The sequence below is a fragment of the Balaenoptera acutorostrata genome, chromosome 18 (genome assembly GCF_949987535.1).
Source record: "Balaenoptera acutorostrata chromosome 18, mBalAcu1.1, whole genome shotgun sequence".
NCBI lineage: Eukaryota > Metazoa > Chordata > Mammalia > Artiodactyla > Balaenopteridae > Balaenoptera > Balaenoptera acutorostrata.
Genome location: NC_080081.1, coordinates 61,430,729 through 61,449,715, shown reverse-complemented (window position 1 = coordinate 61,449,715; position 18,987 = coordinate 61,430,729). Strand labels below are relative to the sequence as shown.

The window sequence follows — 18,987 nt, the reverse complement described above, 5'->3', positions numbered from 1 at the left end:
CTGTGATTTTCTGTCTTATTCAAGAAATTATTGCCAAATCCAGTGTCATGAAGCTTTTCCCCTGTGTTTTCTAGGAGTTTTACAGTTTCAGGTCTTACGTTTAGGTCTTTCATCCATTTTGAGATAATTTTTGTATATGTATAAGGTAAGGGTCTAACTTCATTATTATGCATGTGGTATCTAGTTTCCCTAATACCATTTGTTGAAGAGCCTGTCCTTTCCCCATTGTGTAGCCTTGGTACCTTTGTTGAAGACCATTTGACCCTATATATGAGGATTTATTTCTGGGTTCTCTATTCTATTCCATTGAGGTCTGTCTTTGTGGCAGAACCATACTGTTTTGATTACTATAGCTTTGTAATATGTTTTGAAATCAGGAAGTAAGAGGCCTCCAGCTTTGTTTTTCTTTCTCAAGATATTTTGGTTATTCAGGGTCCTGTGAGATTCCATGTGAATTTTAGGATTTTTTTCCCCTTATTTTTGCAGAAAATGGACAGTGGAGAAAAGATTGTATTGGGGGAAAAATACCATTAGGATTTTAATAGGGATTGCATTGAATCTGTAGATTGCTTTGGGTAGTATTGGACATTCTAATAATATTAAGTCTTCCAATCCATGAACACAGGATGTTTACTTATTTGTGTCTTCCTCAATTTCATTCAGCATTGTTTTGTAGTTTTTAGTGTACAAGTCTTTTGTCTCCTTGGTTAAGTTTATTCCTAAGTATTTTATTCTTTTTGACTCTATTATATCAATAAATGGGATCATTGTCTTAATTTCCTCTTTGGATTGTTCATTGTCAGTGTATAGAGATGCAAGACATATTTGTGTGTTGATTTTGTTCTGTAACTTTGCTGAACTCATTTATTCTTAGCCAGTTTTATGGGGGATTCTTGAGAGTTTTGTATATACATGATCATATCATCTATGAACAGAGGTAATTTTACTTCTTCCTTTCCTATTTGGGTGCTTTCTGTTTCTTTCTCTTGTCTGGTTGCTCTAGCTAGGACTTCCAATACTATATTGGATAAAATGGTGAGAATGGGCATCCTTGCCTTTTTCCTAATCTTAGAAGGCAAGCTTTTAGTTGTTCACCATTGAATATGATGTTGGTTGTAGGCTTTTCATCTGTGGCCATTATTATGTTGATGTAGTCCTTCTCTTCCTAGTTTGTTGAGTGTTTTTATGAAAGGGTGTTGAATTTTTTCAAATGCTTTTCCTGCAGCAGTTGAGATGGTCATGTGGTTTTTGACCTTGATTCTATTAATGTGGTGTGGTACACTGATTGATTTTCCTATATTGAACCATCCTTGCATTCCAGGAATAAACCCCCTTTGATCATGATATATAATCCTTTTAATGTGTTATTGAAGTTGGTAGGCTAGTATTTTGTTAAGAGTTTTTGCATCAATATTCATCAGGGATATTGCTCAGTAGTTTTCCTGTAGTATCTTTGTCTGATGTTGTAACAGGGTAATGCTAGCCTCATAGAATGAGTTTGGCAGTGTTCCCTCCTCTTCAGTTTTCTTTTTCTTGGGAATAGTTTGAGAAAGATTGGTGGAATTCTTCAGTGAAGCCATCTCGTCCTGGGCTTTTCTTTGTTGGGAGGTTTTTGATTACTCATTCAATCTCCTTGTTATAGGTCTGTTCAGATTTTTTATTTCTTCATGGCTCAGTCTTGGTAGATTGTATGTTTCTAGGAATTTATTTCTTCTAGGTTACCCAATTTGTTGGTGTTTGATTGTTCATAGTAGTCTCTTATGGTCCTTTTCGCTTCTGTGGCATCAGTTGTAATGTCTCCTCTTTCACTACTGATTTTTGTTATTTGAATCTTTTCTTTTTTTCTTAGTCTAGCTAATGGTTAGTCAATTTTGTTGATCTTTTTAACAAACCAACTCTTAGTTTTGCTAATTTTTTTCTTTTTTTAAAAATTTTCTATTTCATATGTTTCTGCTTTAATCTTTATTATTTCCTTCCTTTTGCTAACACTACTGGGTTCAGTTTGTTCTTCTTTTTCTACTTCCTTGAGTTGTTAAAAAGAAAGCCATGAGTTGGGTGCTTTCCTCCAACTTTGGTGAGCTGTGTTGGCTTCTGTCTGTAGTATTACAAGTTCTCTGGTGCTGTCACAAGCTGCTGAGCTTTCTTATGTTCTCAATGCCTCTCCCTCATGAGACATTCAGAGTTTGCAGGTTCCCTGTTAGCCCTCCAAGTCAGATGAGACAGGAACCAGTTCCTTGGACAGACCCCTGAAAAGCAGAAATGTTGGATGAACATTTCACTCTTCTCTTTCCCTCCCAAGGGGGAAGCCCCGCATTGGGCTATTTCTCGGATATTGAGCTGTGTTGGCTTGGGGGAGGGGCTCACTTAGATAAAATAAAATGACTGTTTTTACCCATTTCCTTGCAGTTGAACTTGCATGGGGTACTGCAACTTCTTAACTGGTTTCTGGTTTTCTCTAATAGGCATTTGGGGTCATATATTGTTGTTAAGTTAGTGTTTCTGTGGGAGAGCAAAATCTGGGGCTTTATTTTCCACCATCTTGCTGATCCTGATGTCCAGAGTATTTTTGGGTAGTGGCAGTGGGGGTGTGCAGGGGTTATGAAGTAGGAATGATTGACTGAATCATTGCCCACTGAGTTAAACTTAATCTCCAGGCTTCCTTCCCTCTTGGAAGTGTAGGCTGATATCATGTGGCTCAAAGCTCCAACCTTCTAATCACATCATTAGTCTTTCTGACCTGGTCAGTGCCCACCTGAGTCATCTCCTTTGTATTATCTAGGGGTCCATTGTGAGTCACCTCATTAACATAAACTCTCAGATGTAGGGGAGGGTTTAGAAGTTGCCTCCCACGCACTGGGGACAAAGGCCAGCCAAATTCTTTATTACACACGTATATTGAAATCTAGTCAGGCAGTATAAAATTTAAAAGGTACAAAGATGTACAGGGAAATACAAATCTTCCACCCATCCTTGTTCCTCAACCACCCAGTTTTTCTCCTGGAAGGCTGATGCTTAAATCTTTTTTTGCCTAAATAACAGTTAACTCTCTTTAAAAAATAATAAATTCCATCCCCCCAGCCTCCCCCACCCTGGTCCCTTTGGCTATTGCCATATTTTGAGGATTTGAAGGACTGTATTGTTCTCCAAACAGTAATGAATATAATATTATTTCTTTACATTATACCTTGAAATGAATTTGTTACTGAAACACTTAGGTGCTGGGATAGAAAAGTGAAATTAGTCTTTTGAGGCGTTTTTTTTCTGGATTAAGAATAATATATTCACTGTAGAAATTTTTTTTTGGAAAGTAGTGACACATAAAATAACAAAAGTCTTATCATTTAATGTTTTATTTCTTATCTTTTTTCTGCTTGTGTGAATAGTGGGAGGTTGCATATTTAAACACACTTTATGTTAAAAAAAACACAGTTGAGAATAGAATCTAAGGTTTTGTATCATTTTTTCCCAGATTACACTGCTGAGATCATTTTCCTTTCCAGATGCATTAAATAATCTTTAGTAGCATGGTTTTACCATTTCCTTGTTTTTGCATGTTAAGATTATTTCTGGTTTTGTGCATAAATTAGCAAATCTATTAGATAATTTTACTTTGTTTTTTCTTGATTGATTTTAGAAGACTTAAAAGTTAACTTAATTGTTTGGTATTTATCATCTTACCTTCTTAATTGCTCATGATAATAGCCAGAGCTATTCTTTCAAGGTAGGTAGCTTTCTTTTTTACTGACTTCCAGTAGGGCTAGAGCTTACAAAATCAGGACCTTTTGTTCATTGGGCTTTCCCTATTAAATATCAGTAAACTGTTTTATGATTTTTTTAATGTTCTTTAAACAATACTTCAATGTCCCTTCAGTTCTTGTGAAAAATGCATTGGTTATATTTCACATATGTATATGTTTATATTAAGTTGTTTGGTATACATTTGTATCTATTTTTAATCTTTTTCCCTCACAGGTGAGCCATTGTCTTCCTCTTCCTTTTCACTTCTTTTCCATTATTTCAGTTGAACACTTAGGGGGGATTGTGCAGGAGGTACAAGGATAAATTCTCAAGGGAATTTAAAAATAGTGGGGAGTGATAGATGTATAAGTCTGATAGTGTACACAAATAGATTTTAAGATTTTATTGACGGTTCCAAAATAAAATCTAGATATTTTGGCTGTTTCCCCTCCTGCTAGGGTCCTGTATTGATAGGAAGTTCTCAAGGTGGTGTCAACATTGAAGATGTTGCTGCTGAGACTCCTGAGGCCATAGTTAAAGAACCTATTGATATTGAAGAAGGCATCAAAAAGGAACAAGCTGTTCGGGTATGTTGTTCTCCGAAACATTTCTAGCTTTTGATTGGATAATTACAACCCTTAAAGAGAATTAACTCTGTATATGTGAAGTGATTGACAAAACTTCTTAAAAATTTTTTTTGAGTGTCAAGGCATGTTAATATGAGGTTTGAAATTGAAACTTTTTAGAAGTATCTAACGCGTTTTTCTTCATATCCTCCATAAATATTTTACTATGTATCTTTAGTAAAGATAAGGATTCTTTTAAAATAGCCACTATACCATTGCCATCCCTAGTAAAACTAACAGTAACTTCTTAATATCATCACTCACCCAGTCATTCAAATTCCCTAATTGTCTCAATTTTTTTTTTTCTTTTACAGTTTGAGTTGGGATCCACATAAGTTCTTTCATTGTGGTTGGTTAATAGGTCTCATAGGTCTTCTTCTAGTTTATAGGTTTCCTTTCCCTCACTTTCTTCATCCATTTTCTTTCATTTTGTTGAAGAACCTGGGTTAATTATACTTTATCGTTTTTCATAGTCTGGATTTTACATCCCCATGGTGGCACTTAACATGTCCTATCCCCCCTTTATTTCCTGTAAGTTGTATGGAATGGTAGGGACACTGTCTCATATATCCCTATGATAGATCAGTGATTTTATTTTGGGGAAGTTTTATGGATGCTTTTAAGAATCTGTTTAAAGCTGTGGACTTTCTCTCAGTGTATGCACATACTCAGTAAATTTTGCCTACAGTTTCACTAGTTTTCTGTACCATCCTTCTTGTGTGCCTCTTCCTCCCATTCGATTCCCAGCCCCCCCCCAAAAAAAGCCCCCCAAAACAAAAACTTAACCATGAAGTTTAGTATTATGGCCTGTGAGAGTTGCTTGTTAATGTTTGTAATACTGCTATTAAATTGTTTAGTTTATATATAAAAAATGAGTGACCCATCTTAAAAAGAAGTTTGAATATTAAATTGAATGAAATTAACATCTCTTATTAGGAAACTGTCAAAAGAAGCTTATGGTATTGAAGTACAGTAGAGCAGGAATTTTGACTGATACAAAGATTTCCCTGCTAAAGCGTGAAGCACGTCATTTAGGCAAGTGAATGGTATAAATGTTTAAAGGGGACAGAGATTTGATTCATTAGGTAGTTATGTGAGAGTGATGACTGGAGACTTAAATTTAAATGAGAAAGAAAACACTTGATTTACAAGAATACTTGAAGGAATAATCTACTAAGATTGTACCTTTTTGAGTGATGGATGAACAGAAATAGTTCCCAGCACAGTGCTAGACAAACTAATGTCATACTGGGCTGATCAGAATTCTTTTGCAATTCTCAGATGTTTACATTTAAAACAGTAGATTATAACCTAGTGAAAATCTTTCTAAATGAAATGGCACTTTATTTCTCATTATTCTTTTTTTGAAATGTTTTAACCCAAAATTACATTTCTTAGTTTGATCATCCACTTTATTTTCATTTGATTATTTGCATTTGTCTTCTTGCAAGAATCACATTCACTTTCAAAGAATTTAATATTTTCTGTTATTGAAAGTCAGATGTATCGTAGCCTTAGATAGCAATTGGAAAAGAGGAGAAAACTACTCCATAGGTTTCCTGAGCAGCTGCAACAGTTAGGATAAAAAAAGAGACATGTGGCTTCTATACCAGTGGTTCAGAATTGCTTATAGAACTTTAAAATATTATGGATTTTTGGTCCACTATAGAACTTGTGAACCACAACTTCTGGGTTGAGACCTTGGTGTATGTATTTTTAAAAAGCTCTTCAGGGCTTCCCTGAAGAGCACAGTGGATAAGAATCTGCCTGCCAATGCAGGGGATACAGTTTCGATCCCTGGCCCGGAAAGATCCCACATGCCGCAGAGCAACTAAGCCCATGCGCCACAGCTACTGAAGCCCGCGCGCCTAGAGCCCATGCTCCGCAACGAGAAGCCCGTGCACCGCAACGAAGAGTAGCCCCCGCTCGCCACAACTAGAGAAAGCCCATGTGCAGCAATGGAGACCCAACGCAGCCAAAAATAAATAAATAGATAAATAAAAATTGAAAGGAAAAAAAAAGCTCTTCAGGTATATTTAGGGAGGAATCTCTGTGCAAGACTGTAAACTCTTCTACTAGATTAGAAGCTTAAGTACCTGTATATCTTTTGAATCTAGCATATATTAGGTGTTCAGTAGATTTTTGAATGAATAGGATAATACTTGTTTGACGATGTGTCTTCATTGCTTGGTAGACACTCTTCATAAATTACCTAAAAGGTAAAATAGGGTGAGTTAATATTTTGGCCATTGTTTTTAGACCATTTGGATTATCAGTCTACCTTTTATATGTAGTTTTAATAAAATATAAGCCTCTTTTTTCAGTTTAGGTTGGCCATAAGTCTTAGTGGTAGTATGGAGGCTATGGAATAACACAGGAACAGGAATTGAGGCGAATGACAAGTCATTTGACCTCTCTGGATCTCTTTCTTTGTAAAATGGGCATACTACCTGCTTTGTGAGGATTTTGAATAAAAAATTTGTTTAACCATTTAGTGATAGTAGATGCTATTTCAGTGATTAATGTTTGACCATAAATGAGTCATGCTTATTATTTAAATGATAAACGACAAGGTTTTTTATTTGTAATAATTTAATGTTGATTGGATGTATACAGCATTCCTATAATAAAGAGACAAATTGCTTTCAGCTTGCACAGAAGATGGGATTTCCAGCCACTATTGTGGATTCTGCAGCAGAAAACATGATCAAGCTTTACAACCTTTTTCTGAAATATGATGCAACCATGGTAGAAATAAATCCAATGGTAGAGGATTCAGACGGAGCTGGTAAAGTATCTTCTTTTATCAAACATTGATTGTCTGTTTATCCACTTATCATATTCTTCACTGAGGAAGTTGAACTCATAAGGAAGTGAACTCATTTCTATGTAGAAGCTTATTTTATAATGAAAAGAGTGAATGTGAACAAATATTAAAGAGACCCTTTAAAACAAACACCTTAAATATATATTTATGTACACACAGAGGGGTTAAAGCTGCACTGTATGGCAGCTACCAGGCACATGTGGCAGTTAAAATTAATTGAAATGATACAAGATTAAAATATTTCTCAGTTGCACTAGTTACATTTCAAGTGCTCTGTAGCCCCATGTATTGGACAGCTCTGTATTGGACAGCAGACATAAAGAACAATTTCATCATTGCAAAAAGTTCTGTTGGGCAGTGATGGATTAGAGTATCCACTGCGGTAGTGAATAAATAGTTGTAGTTTTGGGGAATTAGCCATTTTAGTCTCCCCAGGTTTCAAACTTTAGAGACACCATGATTGTTATTGTACAAAGTGTGTATTCTGATACTATAGTCCTTTAATATTAGGGAAGTAAGATTAGCTTGTCACTTTGACAGCTTTTCTTTTACGTATGTTTAAAAGGTAAATCAGGTTTTGAATTATCATGCCTTCCATGTATAGTTTTTCTAAAAATATAAGTTGCTTTATTGTAGCCTAAATTTTTCTTGATATTTTACATTAATTGCTTCTGTTGCTGTGATTTGTTTGATTTTGTTTCAAGTCTCTTTGGACATTTCTAATCTTCTTAAGCATTTGTAGATCTCTTTCACTTTTATACTTCTAATTAGTTATATTCATTATTATAGAAGTCAGTTTTTAGCTGGTCATTTATATGGTTGTATAAAGAAAAATGAGTAAATTTTCTTGTGATTGTAGAGGTAGTTTATAAAACTAAAAATAATTAAATTTTTTTAAAGAGTGAGGGCTGATGCACATTTTAAAAATGAAATGTCCAGTGAAGGAGAATTATCTGTATGAAACCGATATTTTTTTTTTAAGGGAGGCAGTTCTTACCTAATTATTCTTTTAGATTGGCATTACTTAACCCTTCGTGGGTCAAGGACAAATTTTAAGAAACGCAGTGAAAATTGCATGAAAGCGAGTAACCCTCACCAAGGAGTCTGCACCAGTGTTCCCATGTGTGCATGTGCATATGCACTGTTTTTCATGAAGTTTAGGTGTTCTCAAACTCCTTGAAGCCTTTGGTCCTGCATTTGGTACTTGGATGTCAAATTACTAACTCCTATTGCTAGGCAGCCTTTAGAATCCTTTTCTCAGGTTTCAAAACCGATCATACTGGAATTTTATTGGAATTGTATTCATCCTATAAATTGTTGGGGAAAAATTAACATCTTCCTAGTAATCAGTTTTTCCAACTAGAAATACCTTATTTTTCCATTTATGTAAGTCTTGATTTATATTTTTTTAAATAAAACTTATTTTCTTTTGGTAGGTATTATATTTCTTTTTAGATTTATTTGTAGAAATACATTTTTGTTGCTATTTTGAATGGGATCTTTTCTGCCATTGTATTTTCTTTTTTTTTTTTTTAAGTTAACTGCCATTATCATTTTTTTTTTAATTTTATAAATTTATTTATTTATTTATTTATGGCTGTGTTGGGTCTTCATTTCTGTGCGAGGGCTTTCTCTAGTTGCGGTGAGCAGGGGCCACTCTTCATCGCGGTGCACGGGCCTCTCACTATTGCGGCCTCTCCCCTTGCGGAGCACAGGCTCCAGACGCGCAGGCTCAGTAGTTGTGGCTCACGGGCCTAGTTGCTCCGCGGCATGTGGGATCCTCCCACACCAGGGCTCGAACCCGTGTCCCCTGCATTGGCAGGCAGACTTCCAACCACTGCGCCACCAGGGAAGCCCCTGCCATTGTATTTTCTTACTGTTTATTGCTGGTATACAGAGACTGTTGATTTTGTTCTTCATTTGAAGATTTTAATTCTATTGTTGTATTTGTTTTCCTTAGTCTTTGAAAAATATCTCTACTCAGTTTCAGCTTGTCTCCCATGTTTTGGTTTATTTTCAGTTTCTTCTTTCGTAGTACATAGTTTTGAATTTTGGCCATACAGAAGAGACATTCTAAGTATACTTTGGTTTCCTATAGTAAAGTTTATTTTTTTAAAAAATATTTTCCCTCTATTTAACGAAAACATAGCAAATACTATATGCTAGGCACTATTGTAAGAACTTTTCAGATATGGATCCCTATAGTTCATTAAATGTTTATAGCAGTTCTGTGAGGTAGATACTATTACTATCCTTATTTTATAGGTTAGGAAACTGAGTTACCAAGAGGTTAAGTGACTTGCCCAGGGACACATGGCTAGTGGTAGAAATGGGCGGTGAATCTAAACAGTCAACTGCAGAATTTGTACTCTTACATATGACACAGTTGTATGACAGGGATATTTTGGGTAGAGAGTAGTAGTATATCAGCATTATTGGAGTAGGAAGAGATTAGCGATAAGGTATATCTTTTAGGTTAGGAAGCTGTAGCAGTAGTCCAAGCAGGAGGTAACAAAGGCAGCGGGAATGGAAAGGAGAAGGCTTTATTTTACAGATGAGTTCAAGCTCAGGCTCTTGTTAGCAGACCTACATTTCTCACAGTACTTTCTTTATATATTTTGAATGGAGGCTTTAGACCAATGCAGACTATGTAGTTATAAACATATGCAGATTGATATGTTTTATTTATAAGGTTCATATTGAGTTTCAAAAGTAATATTTAAAAAAATAGAAAATATAGATATTTGTCTCCTTTTGGTACTAAGTTACCATATGACAAGATAGAATATACATTTGGGGAAATTATCATAGTATTCCTTAAAATAGTAGTTTAAGGATATTTTGAATGACTAAATTTGGAATTATTTCCTTTGTGCACAGTTTTTTTGGAATATATATGCTGCATAGAATGAAGTATACCTCTTAATTTGTACCGGTTTAATTGTTTGAATAATTGTAAGAAGAAAGCTTATAGACTCTAGACTTATTTTCCTAGTAACGCTCTGAAAACATAGGGTAATACAAAATATATATATATATATATATATATATATATATATATATATATATATATATATATATTTGAATACAGTTGCTTAAATAGCTTATCATACCATTGCCATCATTGGAGTTTCTGAGAGATCTTCCAGTGATTACTGATCTTCCCTGACAGAGTTCTAATTAAAATGGATCTGACAACTAAATTACACAATTAGACAGACTTAATAAATCTATTCAAATATGAGGCTTTAACAGGGCAGTCCTTTCAGGGATAGACTGTGCCTTGGGAATAGCAGTTGGAAATGGTTGCTCGCTGTGGGAAGCTTACTCCAAGAGGAAGAAGGATTGAGCAGAATTATGCATGCCTAGTTTTATAATATCTAGATTAACTAGACAGATAATTTGCTTCCTTTCCTCTGGGAAGAATTAAGTAAAGAGACAGTGAGAGACAGATCTTATACTAAGTGAATCCTTTGAATGTGAAAGGAAGCATCAGGAGTGGGGAAGATTTGATCCCGCCCCCTCCTCCCCAAACATTCCTTAGTATTTTCTTTACCCACTGAGCTCAGCCATCAAGCCTGTGATCTATCAGGGTGGATGTGGAGCTCTTGAGGGAGGAGAGGTTACCTGTCTGTTTGGGTAATCTTGTTCTGACTTTGAGGCTGCCTTTCCAATCCCAGCCATTGTTCCTTTGGCTATTATGGGAGCATCTATAGGTAGTTTGGATTTTTACCCCCAGAAATTTCTAAAATGGGTCAAAATAGTACACCGATATCAGCTTTAAGAAAGTGTTATGCTCAATTCTGAAAATTTATTCTTTTCTGTTTCTGACACCACATTATGTTCAGTCAGGTTGTCTATTGGAATTTCAAAAGTTCATCAGTGAGATTAGATTATGGCATTAAAATACTCTAATAGTAAATTACATAAAGACACAGCTGGATTTAAAGTCCAAATGTGATAAAAGTCCAGAGGACCTAGAGAACTGAAGTCCCAAGTCACATTCTCTTATCTGAGTTAGAAGTTCAAAGAAATTAATGTTCTTTCTAATTTCATAAATATTTTGATTGAATGAGAGGTTATGAATTCTAGATGGTTTTTAAATTCTTTTAGCCATGGCAGTTTGGACTGTCTGTCATAGGAATGGGTAGAGTTTCTTTGTGATCTCAGAAGTTATATTATTTGAATTTCAGATCTCTTATGTGCCTGAATTCTAAAAGTGTACAAAAGGTTAATAATACATATAAGTTTATCACAGCTTTGGCCCTCAATTACCAAATTTGGAGAAAAACCCCCGCAGAACTCAAGCCATTCCCACTGCCAGGGACAGTGATCTCAGGCACAATAATGTTCTCAGAACCATGTACTTCGTTTTATCAAGGGTCATGGCAGAAACGCAGTGAAAGCTGAATGAAAGAGAATGGACTGATATTAGTCTCCCCAGGATGCCAGTTGTCTTGATTATCTTACCTATGGACCTGAAATCAGTTGAGAGAAATCTCCAAGTAAGGAATTAATTTTGGCCTGGTGCATTTGTGACTTTTAGGGGGGAAAAAACCCAAAATGTACATTTCTTAAAAGTTTTTCCTCTTTTGAACACTATGAATTAAGTATGGGCTCTGTTTACTGATATTACACATACCCTTGCTGTTAGCAGAGTTGTCAGTGGCTGGTTCTACTGACTGTTGCAGAGCTCGGGTCTAGGAAATATGCTTCCTAGGTATTTCACCCCAAGTATGTTTTTATTGGAGAATCACCATCACCTGAGTGAACCTGTCTTTATCTTCTTGAGCCTATATACTTTAGAGGCCTACTAAGGATTAATGCCTTTACTATGTGTTCCTCATTGTTTTTTGAATGGCATGTTAATTTTATTAATTTAATAGATATACAGTTGACTCTTGAACAACATGAATTTGAACTGTGAGGGTCCACTTATAAGCAGATTATTTTTTCAATAAGTATGTACTACAGTACTACATAATCTGTGGTTGGTTGAATCTGTGGATGCAAAACTGCAGGTATGGAGGGCCAACTGTAAAGTTATATGCAGATTTTTTTGCTAACATATCTTGAGCACTTTTTGCATTTACTAAAGCATTCTTCTAAAACACTTATTTTAATATTTGTAAAATCTGTCATATATAGATATGCCACAATTTATAACTATAAATTTATAAATGATTATCAAAATACAAGGGATCTGAAGGATCATAATCCAAGAAACATACATATTCACCATCATTCACCAGTGATTTCAGATATTGTACTTTTTAGTTCCAAATTTTCAATATGGTTCCTTTCATAGTTTTATTTTCTGCTGAGATTACTTACCTGGTGCTTTATTATGACCATATTTTCCCTTAAATCATTAAACATGTTTAAAATAGCTATTTCACAGTCCTCTGATACTTTAAAATTTGAGTCATCTTGAGTTTGGTTTCTCTTGACTGCTTTGTTTCTTTGCTGTTGGTTACATTTTCCTGTTTCTTCACAGATCTAGTAATTTCTAGTTGTATACTAGACATTTTGGGAGACTGAATTCTATCATCTTCCTCTGAAAGAATGTTGGTTTTTGTTGTTAATAGTTAACTTGGCTGACTCTAAACTTTGTCTCTTGTTTTGTGCAGCAGCTGAAACTGCTCAGTTCTTTTAGCCTCTATCTGTTCAGGAATAAGGAGAAAGTTGTAGTTACATTGGAGCAAGGAAGGGATAGAGTACATATTGAAAGATGAAGTCAGAGAATTAACCTTCATAAGGGCCATTTTGGTAGAGTGCTGGAGGTAAAAGCCTGATTAGAGTGGATTTAAGAGAGAATGGCAAAAAGAAAAAAAAAAAGAGAGAATGGCAGGAGAAAAACTTGGTACAGGGAGTTTTTTAAGCAGGGCTTGGCAGATGTAGTTTCAGTTACTGCTGTTTCTCTACTTGTTCTTCTCTTTCTTCCTTTACCCTTTCTTTCTTCTTTCTTCTTCATAACCTGTTAAAAATATAAAACCCTTCATAGGCTCACAGGCCATAAAAAATCCGGCACAGGCTGAATCTGGCCCATAGGCCATAGTTTGCTGACCCCAGGTTTAAAGAGACAACTCTTTCCGTGAGTTATGCTGTATACAAAGAGGAGAGTAAGGTGGTGGGGGGAGGTAGGGAGTAAACAGTTTTTTCTTTCTTTTTATTAAGGTGGGGGAAAGAACAGCATTTTTACAGGTCAGTTTGATTTAGCCAATAGCAAGGTGGGGTGGGATGGAATTTACAGTGCAGGAAAGACAGAATTAGTGGAACAATCCCCTTGAGTTGAGACCCTGGGCCCAAGCAAAGGAGTTAGCTAGGAGCATGGACAGTTAATTCTTGGTAATTAAAAAGAAAATTAAATGCTTTTGAGGGTTTTTTTTTCCCCTTCTTTATCTGTTGCTTAGGATAGGTGTAGAACCAGTAACTTTGATGGGGCAGTTTTAATTCTCACATATTCTTTTTCAAGAAACAGTTTGAATTAATTGTGAACATAAATTGAAATACTTTCAGTAAGTAACAAAATGTATTTTTCTTCTGAAGTCAAAAACATTTGGTTACTGTATAGTTTATTGTGTCTATCTTGAAATTAACATCACTTTCTTTTTTTCCTTCAAAGTGCTATGTATGGATGCAAAGATCAATTTTGATTCTAATTCAGCTTATCGCCAGAAGAAAATCTTTGACCTACAGGACTGGACCCAGGAAGATGAAAGGGACAAAGATGCAGCTAAGGCAGATCTCAACTACATTGGCCTAGATGGAAATATAGGCTGTCTAGGTACCACCTGTTTTTGTGTTAAGAGTTGGATTGGCTAAGCTTAATTTATTTTCTTTGTTTGTTGCTTATACAAATCATTTTCCCTTCTTGATAGTAAACGGTGCTGGCTTGGCAATGGCCACAATGGATATAATAAAGCTTCATGGAGGGACTCCAGCCAACTTTCTTGATGTTGGTGGTGGTGCCACAGTCCATCAAGTAACAGAAGCATTTAAACTTATCACTTCAGATAAAAAGGTAGGGGCAGAACTTGTGTTTTAGAATTTGAATGGCGAGAAGTAACTTGATTAATTAGTAAATGTGGTCGTTATAGTAGTTGAGCGTTAAAATTCAAAAGTCCTCAATAGTTTGGAAAAATTTGTTGAAATCAATAAAATAAAAGTTAGCAAGAAAGAAAGATAAACTTTCTCATTGTGATTTAGAAAACAAGGTGAAGAAATACTGGATGGTATTAGATAATACTATAAATGGTAGTGATTTGGCATGAGAACCCATTACTATAGAAAAAATTTTGGAGATGTTAGTTGACCAAAAAAGCCAGAAATCTGGAAAGTCTGTAAAGCTAAAAAGGAAATAAAAATCATCTTTAATTCTATCCAGACATAACTTTTGTTACTATTGATTTGATTTATTTTCTTTAAGACTTGTTAATGCTTATATGTTTCACACATACACTCATACACATTGCATATGTATCGTTCTAGAAACAGCTTTATTAAGGTATAATTCACGGGGCTTCCCTGGTGGCGCAGTGGTTAAGAATCTGCCTGCCAATGCAGGGGACACGGGTTCGAGCCCTTATCCGGGAAGATCCCACATGCTGTGGAGCAACTAAGCCCGTGTGCCACAACTACTGAGCCTGCGCTCTAGAGCCCGCACGCCACAACTACTGAGCCTGCGTGCCACAACCACTGAAGCCTGCGTGCCTAGAGCCCATGCTCCGCAACAAGAGAAGCCACCACAAGGAGAAGCCTGTGTACCACAAGGAAGAGTAGCCCCCGCTCACCGCAACTAGAGAAAGCCCACACGCAGCAACAAAGACCCAGTGCAGCCAAAAATAAATGAATAAAATAAATAAAAATAAAAATAAACCAAAAAAAAAAAAAACCCAGCTTCCAAAAATAAAAAAAGATATAATTCACATGCCATATATTTCACCCATTCATATATATATCTTTTAATACACACATTTTGAGTCTTTTTTTGCTAACATCTCTTGAGCACTTTTTGTGTAAAGTATTATTCTAAAACACTCATTGTAATGTTTGCATAATCTGTCATATATAGATATGCCATAATTTATAATTATGAATTTATAAATGATTATCAGAATACAAGAGATGTGAAGCATTGTGATCCAAGAAACAGACATATTATCATTCATCAGATTTTTTTTTAAGGAATATATCTACTGTGTGACCAATGTGGGTTTTTTAAGGCTTATGGAAATAAGATAATGGCCTTCATGTAAACTAGTCTTACTGAATTTAGACTGAGAATTTGTCATTGGTAGGGATCAAGATACCTTGAACTGTGTTGAGAATTGAATGAGTTGGGCAAGGGGAAGGAAATGTGCAGAGGCATGGGGTCCAGAGAGGGCCACTGTGTTCATGGATTGGTAAGATGCTTATGCATAAAGATATAGCATTATTGGGATGAATGATAAGAAGTAATGTTGGCAAATTGAGACCCAAGTTGTGAAGATCCCTGTATCTATAGCTAAGGAGTTTTGAATTTAACACTTCTACCCCAGCACATTTACAAATACATATATCAACTCCTTACCTTTTTGTTTTTTTATTTTTAAAAAAGAAGGTAATTCTGCTAGTAAAGGGTGAAAAGGAGAATAAGGAGACACTGGCAGGAGAGATCAATTTGGTTATTATACCTGCTTGTTTGGAAGGATGAAGAGGTCCATAACAAAGGCAGTGTCAGTAAGAATAAAGCAATGAAACCTACACTGCTGAGATAGAATCCTTAAGTTCATTTTTTTCCTTTTTGGGCGTGGCATGGTGAGGGATTGGTTAGGACTTCTGGCTGCAGAGAATCATTGGTTGGTGATATCTTTTGTGCTGTCAGAGGCAAAGTAAAGAAATTTGGTATTTTTGAATGAATGTGTTAAGTTTGCCCTGTGGTGATTATACCTGGTAGATAGTTGTAAAGATATTCTTCCTATAATGGTCAGATGTGTATTTGAGAGTCCTCAGTACATTGAGAAAAGTTGAAGTGTTAGGCATTGGTGATATGACTCATGCAAGTGATTTGAGGAAACCAAGAATGGAACCTGGCTCCTCCCACCCAGTGCTGAAGGATTGAATAAGGAAGGAAGACCCAATAAAAGAGGGAGAGAACAAACTGACAAGAGATAGTTGCAGATCAGGAGAGAGTGGTGACATCAAAGGCCAGGGTGAAGAGTTCTGAGAAGTAAGGGAATGGGCAGTAGTGTTAGATGATGAAAGAGAGGAGAGGGGGGCAGAGGCCAGGCCGCAGTGGGTTGAGTTGTGATCGGGAACTGAGGGTGTGGAGTCACACAGGAGAGTTACTCCTTCGGCGGTGGGGTCTGAGGAGGCACAGAAGGACCTAGTGCTCGCAGTTGAGTGGAGATCGGCTTGAGAAGAGCTGTGGGTGTATGCGTGTTTATGCAGAAGACCAAGAAGATGGGCTGTTTCTAGCTGGAGAAGAGATTTGAAGATGAAGAAGAGAGTGAACGTAGCTAAAGGAGTGAAGACCTGGAGGAGATACAGTACAGTAATTAGTGATGAGGTTAGTTTTGGAGAGAAGGTTACTCCTTAAGGTATTACTGGAAAAGGAAGATCATATGCTAGAAGTTAGGGAGTTTGAAGTGGGATAGGAGGCTCATGAAGAGAGTTGAAAGGTATGAGTCAGATTCCTAAGGTATGAGTCAGACTATTGCTGATGAATCATTATACTGCTCTTCAGGTTATGCTCGTGTTTCACAGGTTTGGTGTTTGGTTTTGTTTTTTCCCACTCTTTTGCTTTTCTTGAAGTTGGAATGGATAAACTAATAGGCTGGAATCGTGCATTATTTGAATGGGGATGGCAGGTAGACTGGGTATGAGAGAGGAGTGGCTATGAGGAAGCTGAGTGTGCCCACGACAGTGTCATTGATTTGCTCAGCTGTGGCTTCTAGGCTCTATAGTGAAGCACGCCAGATTGGGGGAGAGCTGATAGACTGGTTGATTAGGAAGGGGTTGAGGCACTAGAGGCTTTAAAAGATTGGATTTGATAGAGTTAGAGATGAAAGGCGTTAAGTGAAAGGAGAGGAGGTTGAGCAAGAGTGGGATTTACACATTTGATATTCTAGAGACGTTCATTCTGGTCAGGTCAAGGATTTGTCCTTGGTAGTAATCAGTTGATACGGACTGGAGGTAAAAGTGACACGGTAGAGCTCCAGTCACTTTAAGGCTCAAGTGCTGGATGATGCCTGTGGTGCATACTGTAGCTGTCCCAAATGCGGTGGGAGGGGGTGAGATGGGAGGGTGCCAGAGTCCACTGTGAGTTCTATTCCATTATGAATTCTAGACCTTTATTTCTTGAAGTATAGAGATAATAGTGGTAAAGGTAAGGAATGCGTAGTATATAACTCAGTGTGTCTCAACTTTTTTCCTGTCATGGCATTCACAGAAAGTAACATTTCAGTGGGGCACGGGAGGTACATGGGGAAGGTTGCTTGTTGTCAGAGGCCACTGGCTCAAGGTGCCAGCTGTCCCAGAACCTTCCTAATTGCTCTAAGGCAGCGGTCCCCAGCTTTTTTGGCACCAGGGACTGGTTTCGTGGAAGACAGTTGTTCCACGGACGGGGTGGGGGTGGGGGATGGTTCAGGCGGTAACGCCAGCGATGGGGAGCGGGGGTGGGGGTGGGGGGCGGTGGGGAGCATGGGGGGCGGTGGGGAGCGGCAGATGAAGCTTCGCTCCCTCGCCCGCTGCTCACCTCCTGCTGCGCGGCCCAGCTCCTAACAGGCCGCGGACTGCTACCGGTCCGTGGCCTGGGGGTTGGGGACCCCTGCTCTAAGGGGTGAGGGGAACAGTATCTTGGTGTGTCTATAACCCATTTGTATCTCACTGGTTGAGAAGTTCTAGTGTAGCTGAATAAACTAAGCCTCTTTTTAAAAAACAAATAAGGTTTTTTTCTAAAGGATAGAAGAACAGCGATTCAGACTATCAGTGTGATGATGAAAGAATGCCAACCCAAATAGGCCCTGAGGTTTGGATGTGATGTGTAGCCAGGAGTGGCCATACAGATGTTGAGTAGTTTTGAGGGCCTGGTTTGTGTGAAAACTTGGTAGAGTTGATGGGGAAAAATGAAGAGATGATAGTTAATGAGGACTAAATTGGAGATCTTGCATATGATGTTGTCTTACAACATGGTCTGGGTTAGTAATGTTGGTAATGGCTATGCTTAATAGGAAACAAGTAAATGGAATCAGGAGGTCTTGTTAATATGTGACAGGAGAGAAGAGACTGTGAGCCAGGTTTTGAAATTACCCAAGGAGGGGAAATAAGTTTTGCTGGGTGGTGGACTGCACAGATTTCAATGATGAGAGCTGTATGCAGAGAGTATGGCTGTTTGGTCTGAAAATGTTTCCACGGAGTTAATTTTTATTATAAGGCACAGATACTAGTGTTTTCTTGGGAAGGAAGGAAAAATAGTCATTCCCTTAAAATTTTAATCTACTAAAACATTTTATTGGCAGGTACTGTCTATTCTGGTCAACATCTTCGGGGGAATCATGCGGTGTGATGTTATTGCACAGGGTATAGTCATGGCAGTAAAGGATTTGGAAATTAAAATACCTATTGTGGTACGGTTACAAGGTAAGTGTAAAAGGATCTTGCAGTTGTTCTGTGAACTCTAATTGCTTAAAAGTTCATAATTCCAAGGGGTTTGGTTCATTTAGTTTTAAATTTAGTTTTAAATAGCTATATATTTTTTTTAACATCTTTATTGGAGTATAACTGCTTTATGATGGTGTGTTAGTTTCTGCTCTA

The 18,987-nt window shown here is 37.0% G+C and overlaps 1 protein-coding gene across 1 annotated transcript in view; it reads left to right on the top strand.

Moving 5' to 3' along the window:
* SUCLA2 (succinate-CoA ligase ADP-forming subunit beta) overlaps window positions 1-18,987 on the top strand; it is a 47,736-nt gene that overhangs the window by 22,678 nt on the left and 6,071 nt on the right. The window contains exons 5-9 of the mRNA XM_007186841.3: window positions 4,197-4,325; window positions 7,014-7,152; window positions 13,817-13,978; window positions 14,073-14,215; window positions 18,693-18,813. Of these exons, the coding sequence (XP_007186903.1) occupies window positions 4,197-4,325; window positions 7,014-7,152; window positions 13,817-13,978; window positions 14,073-14,215; window positions 18,693-18,813 (694 nt within the window). The remainder of the gene's footprint in view (window positions 1-4,196; window positions 4,326-7,013; window positions 7,153-13,816; window positions 13,979-14,072; window positions 14,216-18,692; window positions 18,814-18,987) is intronic.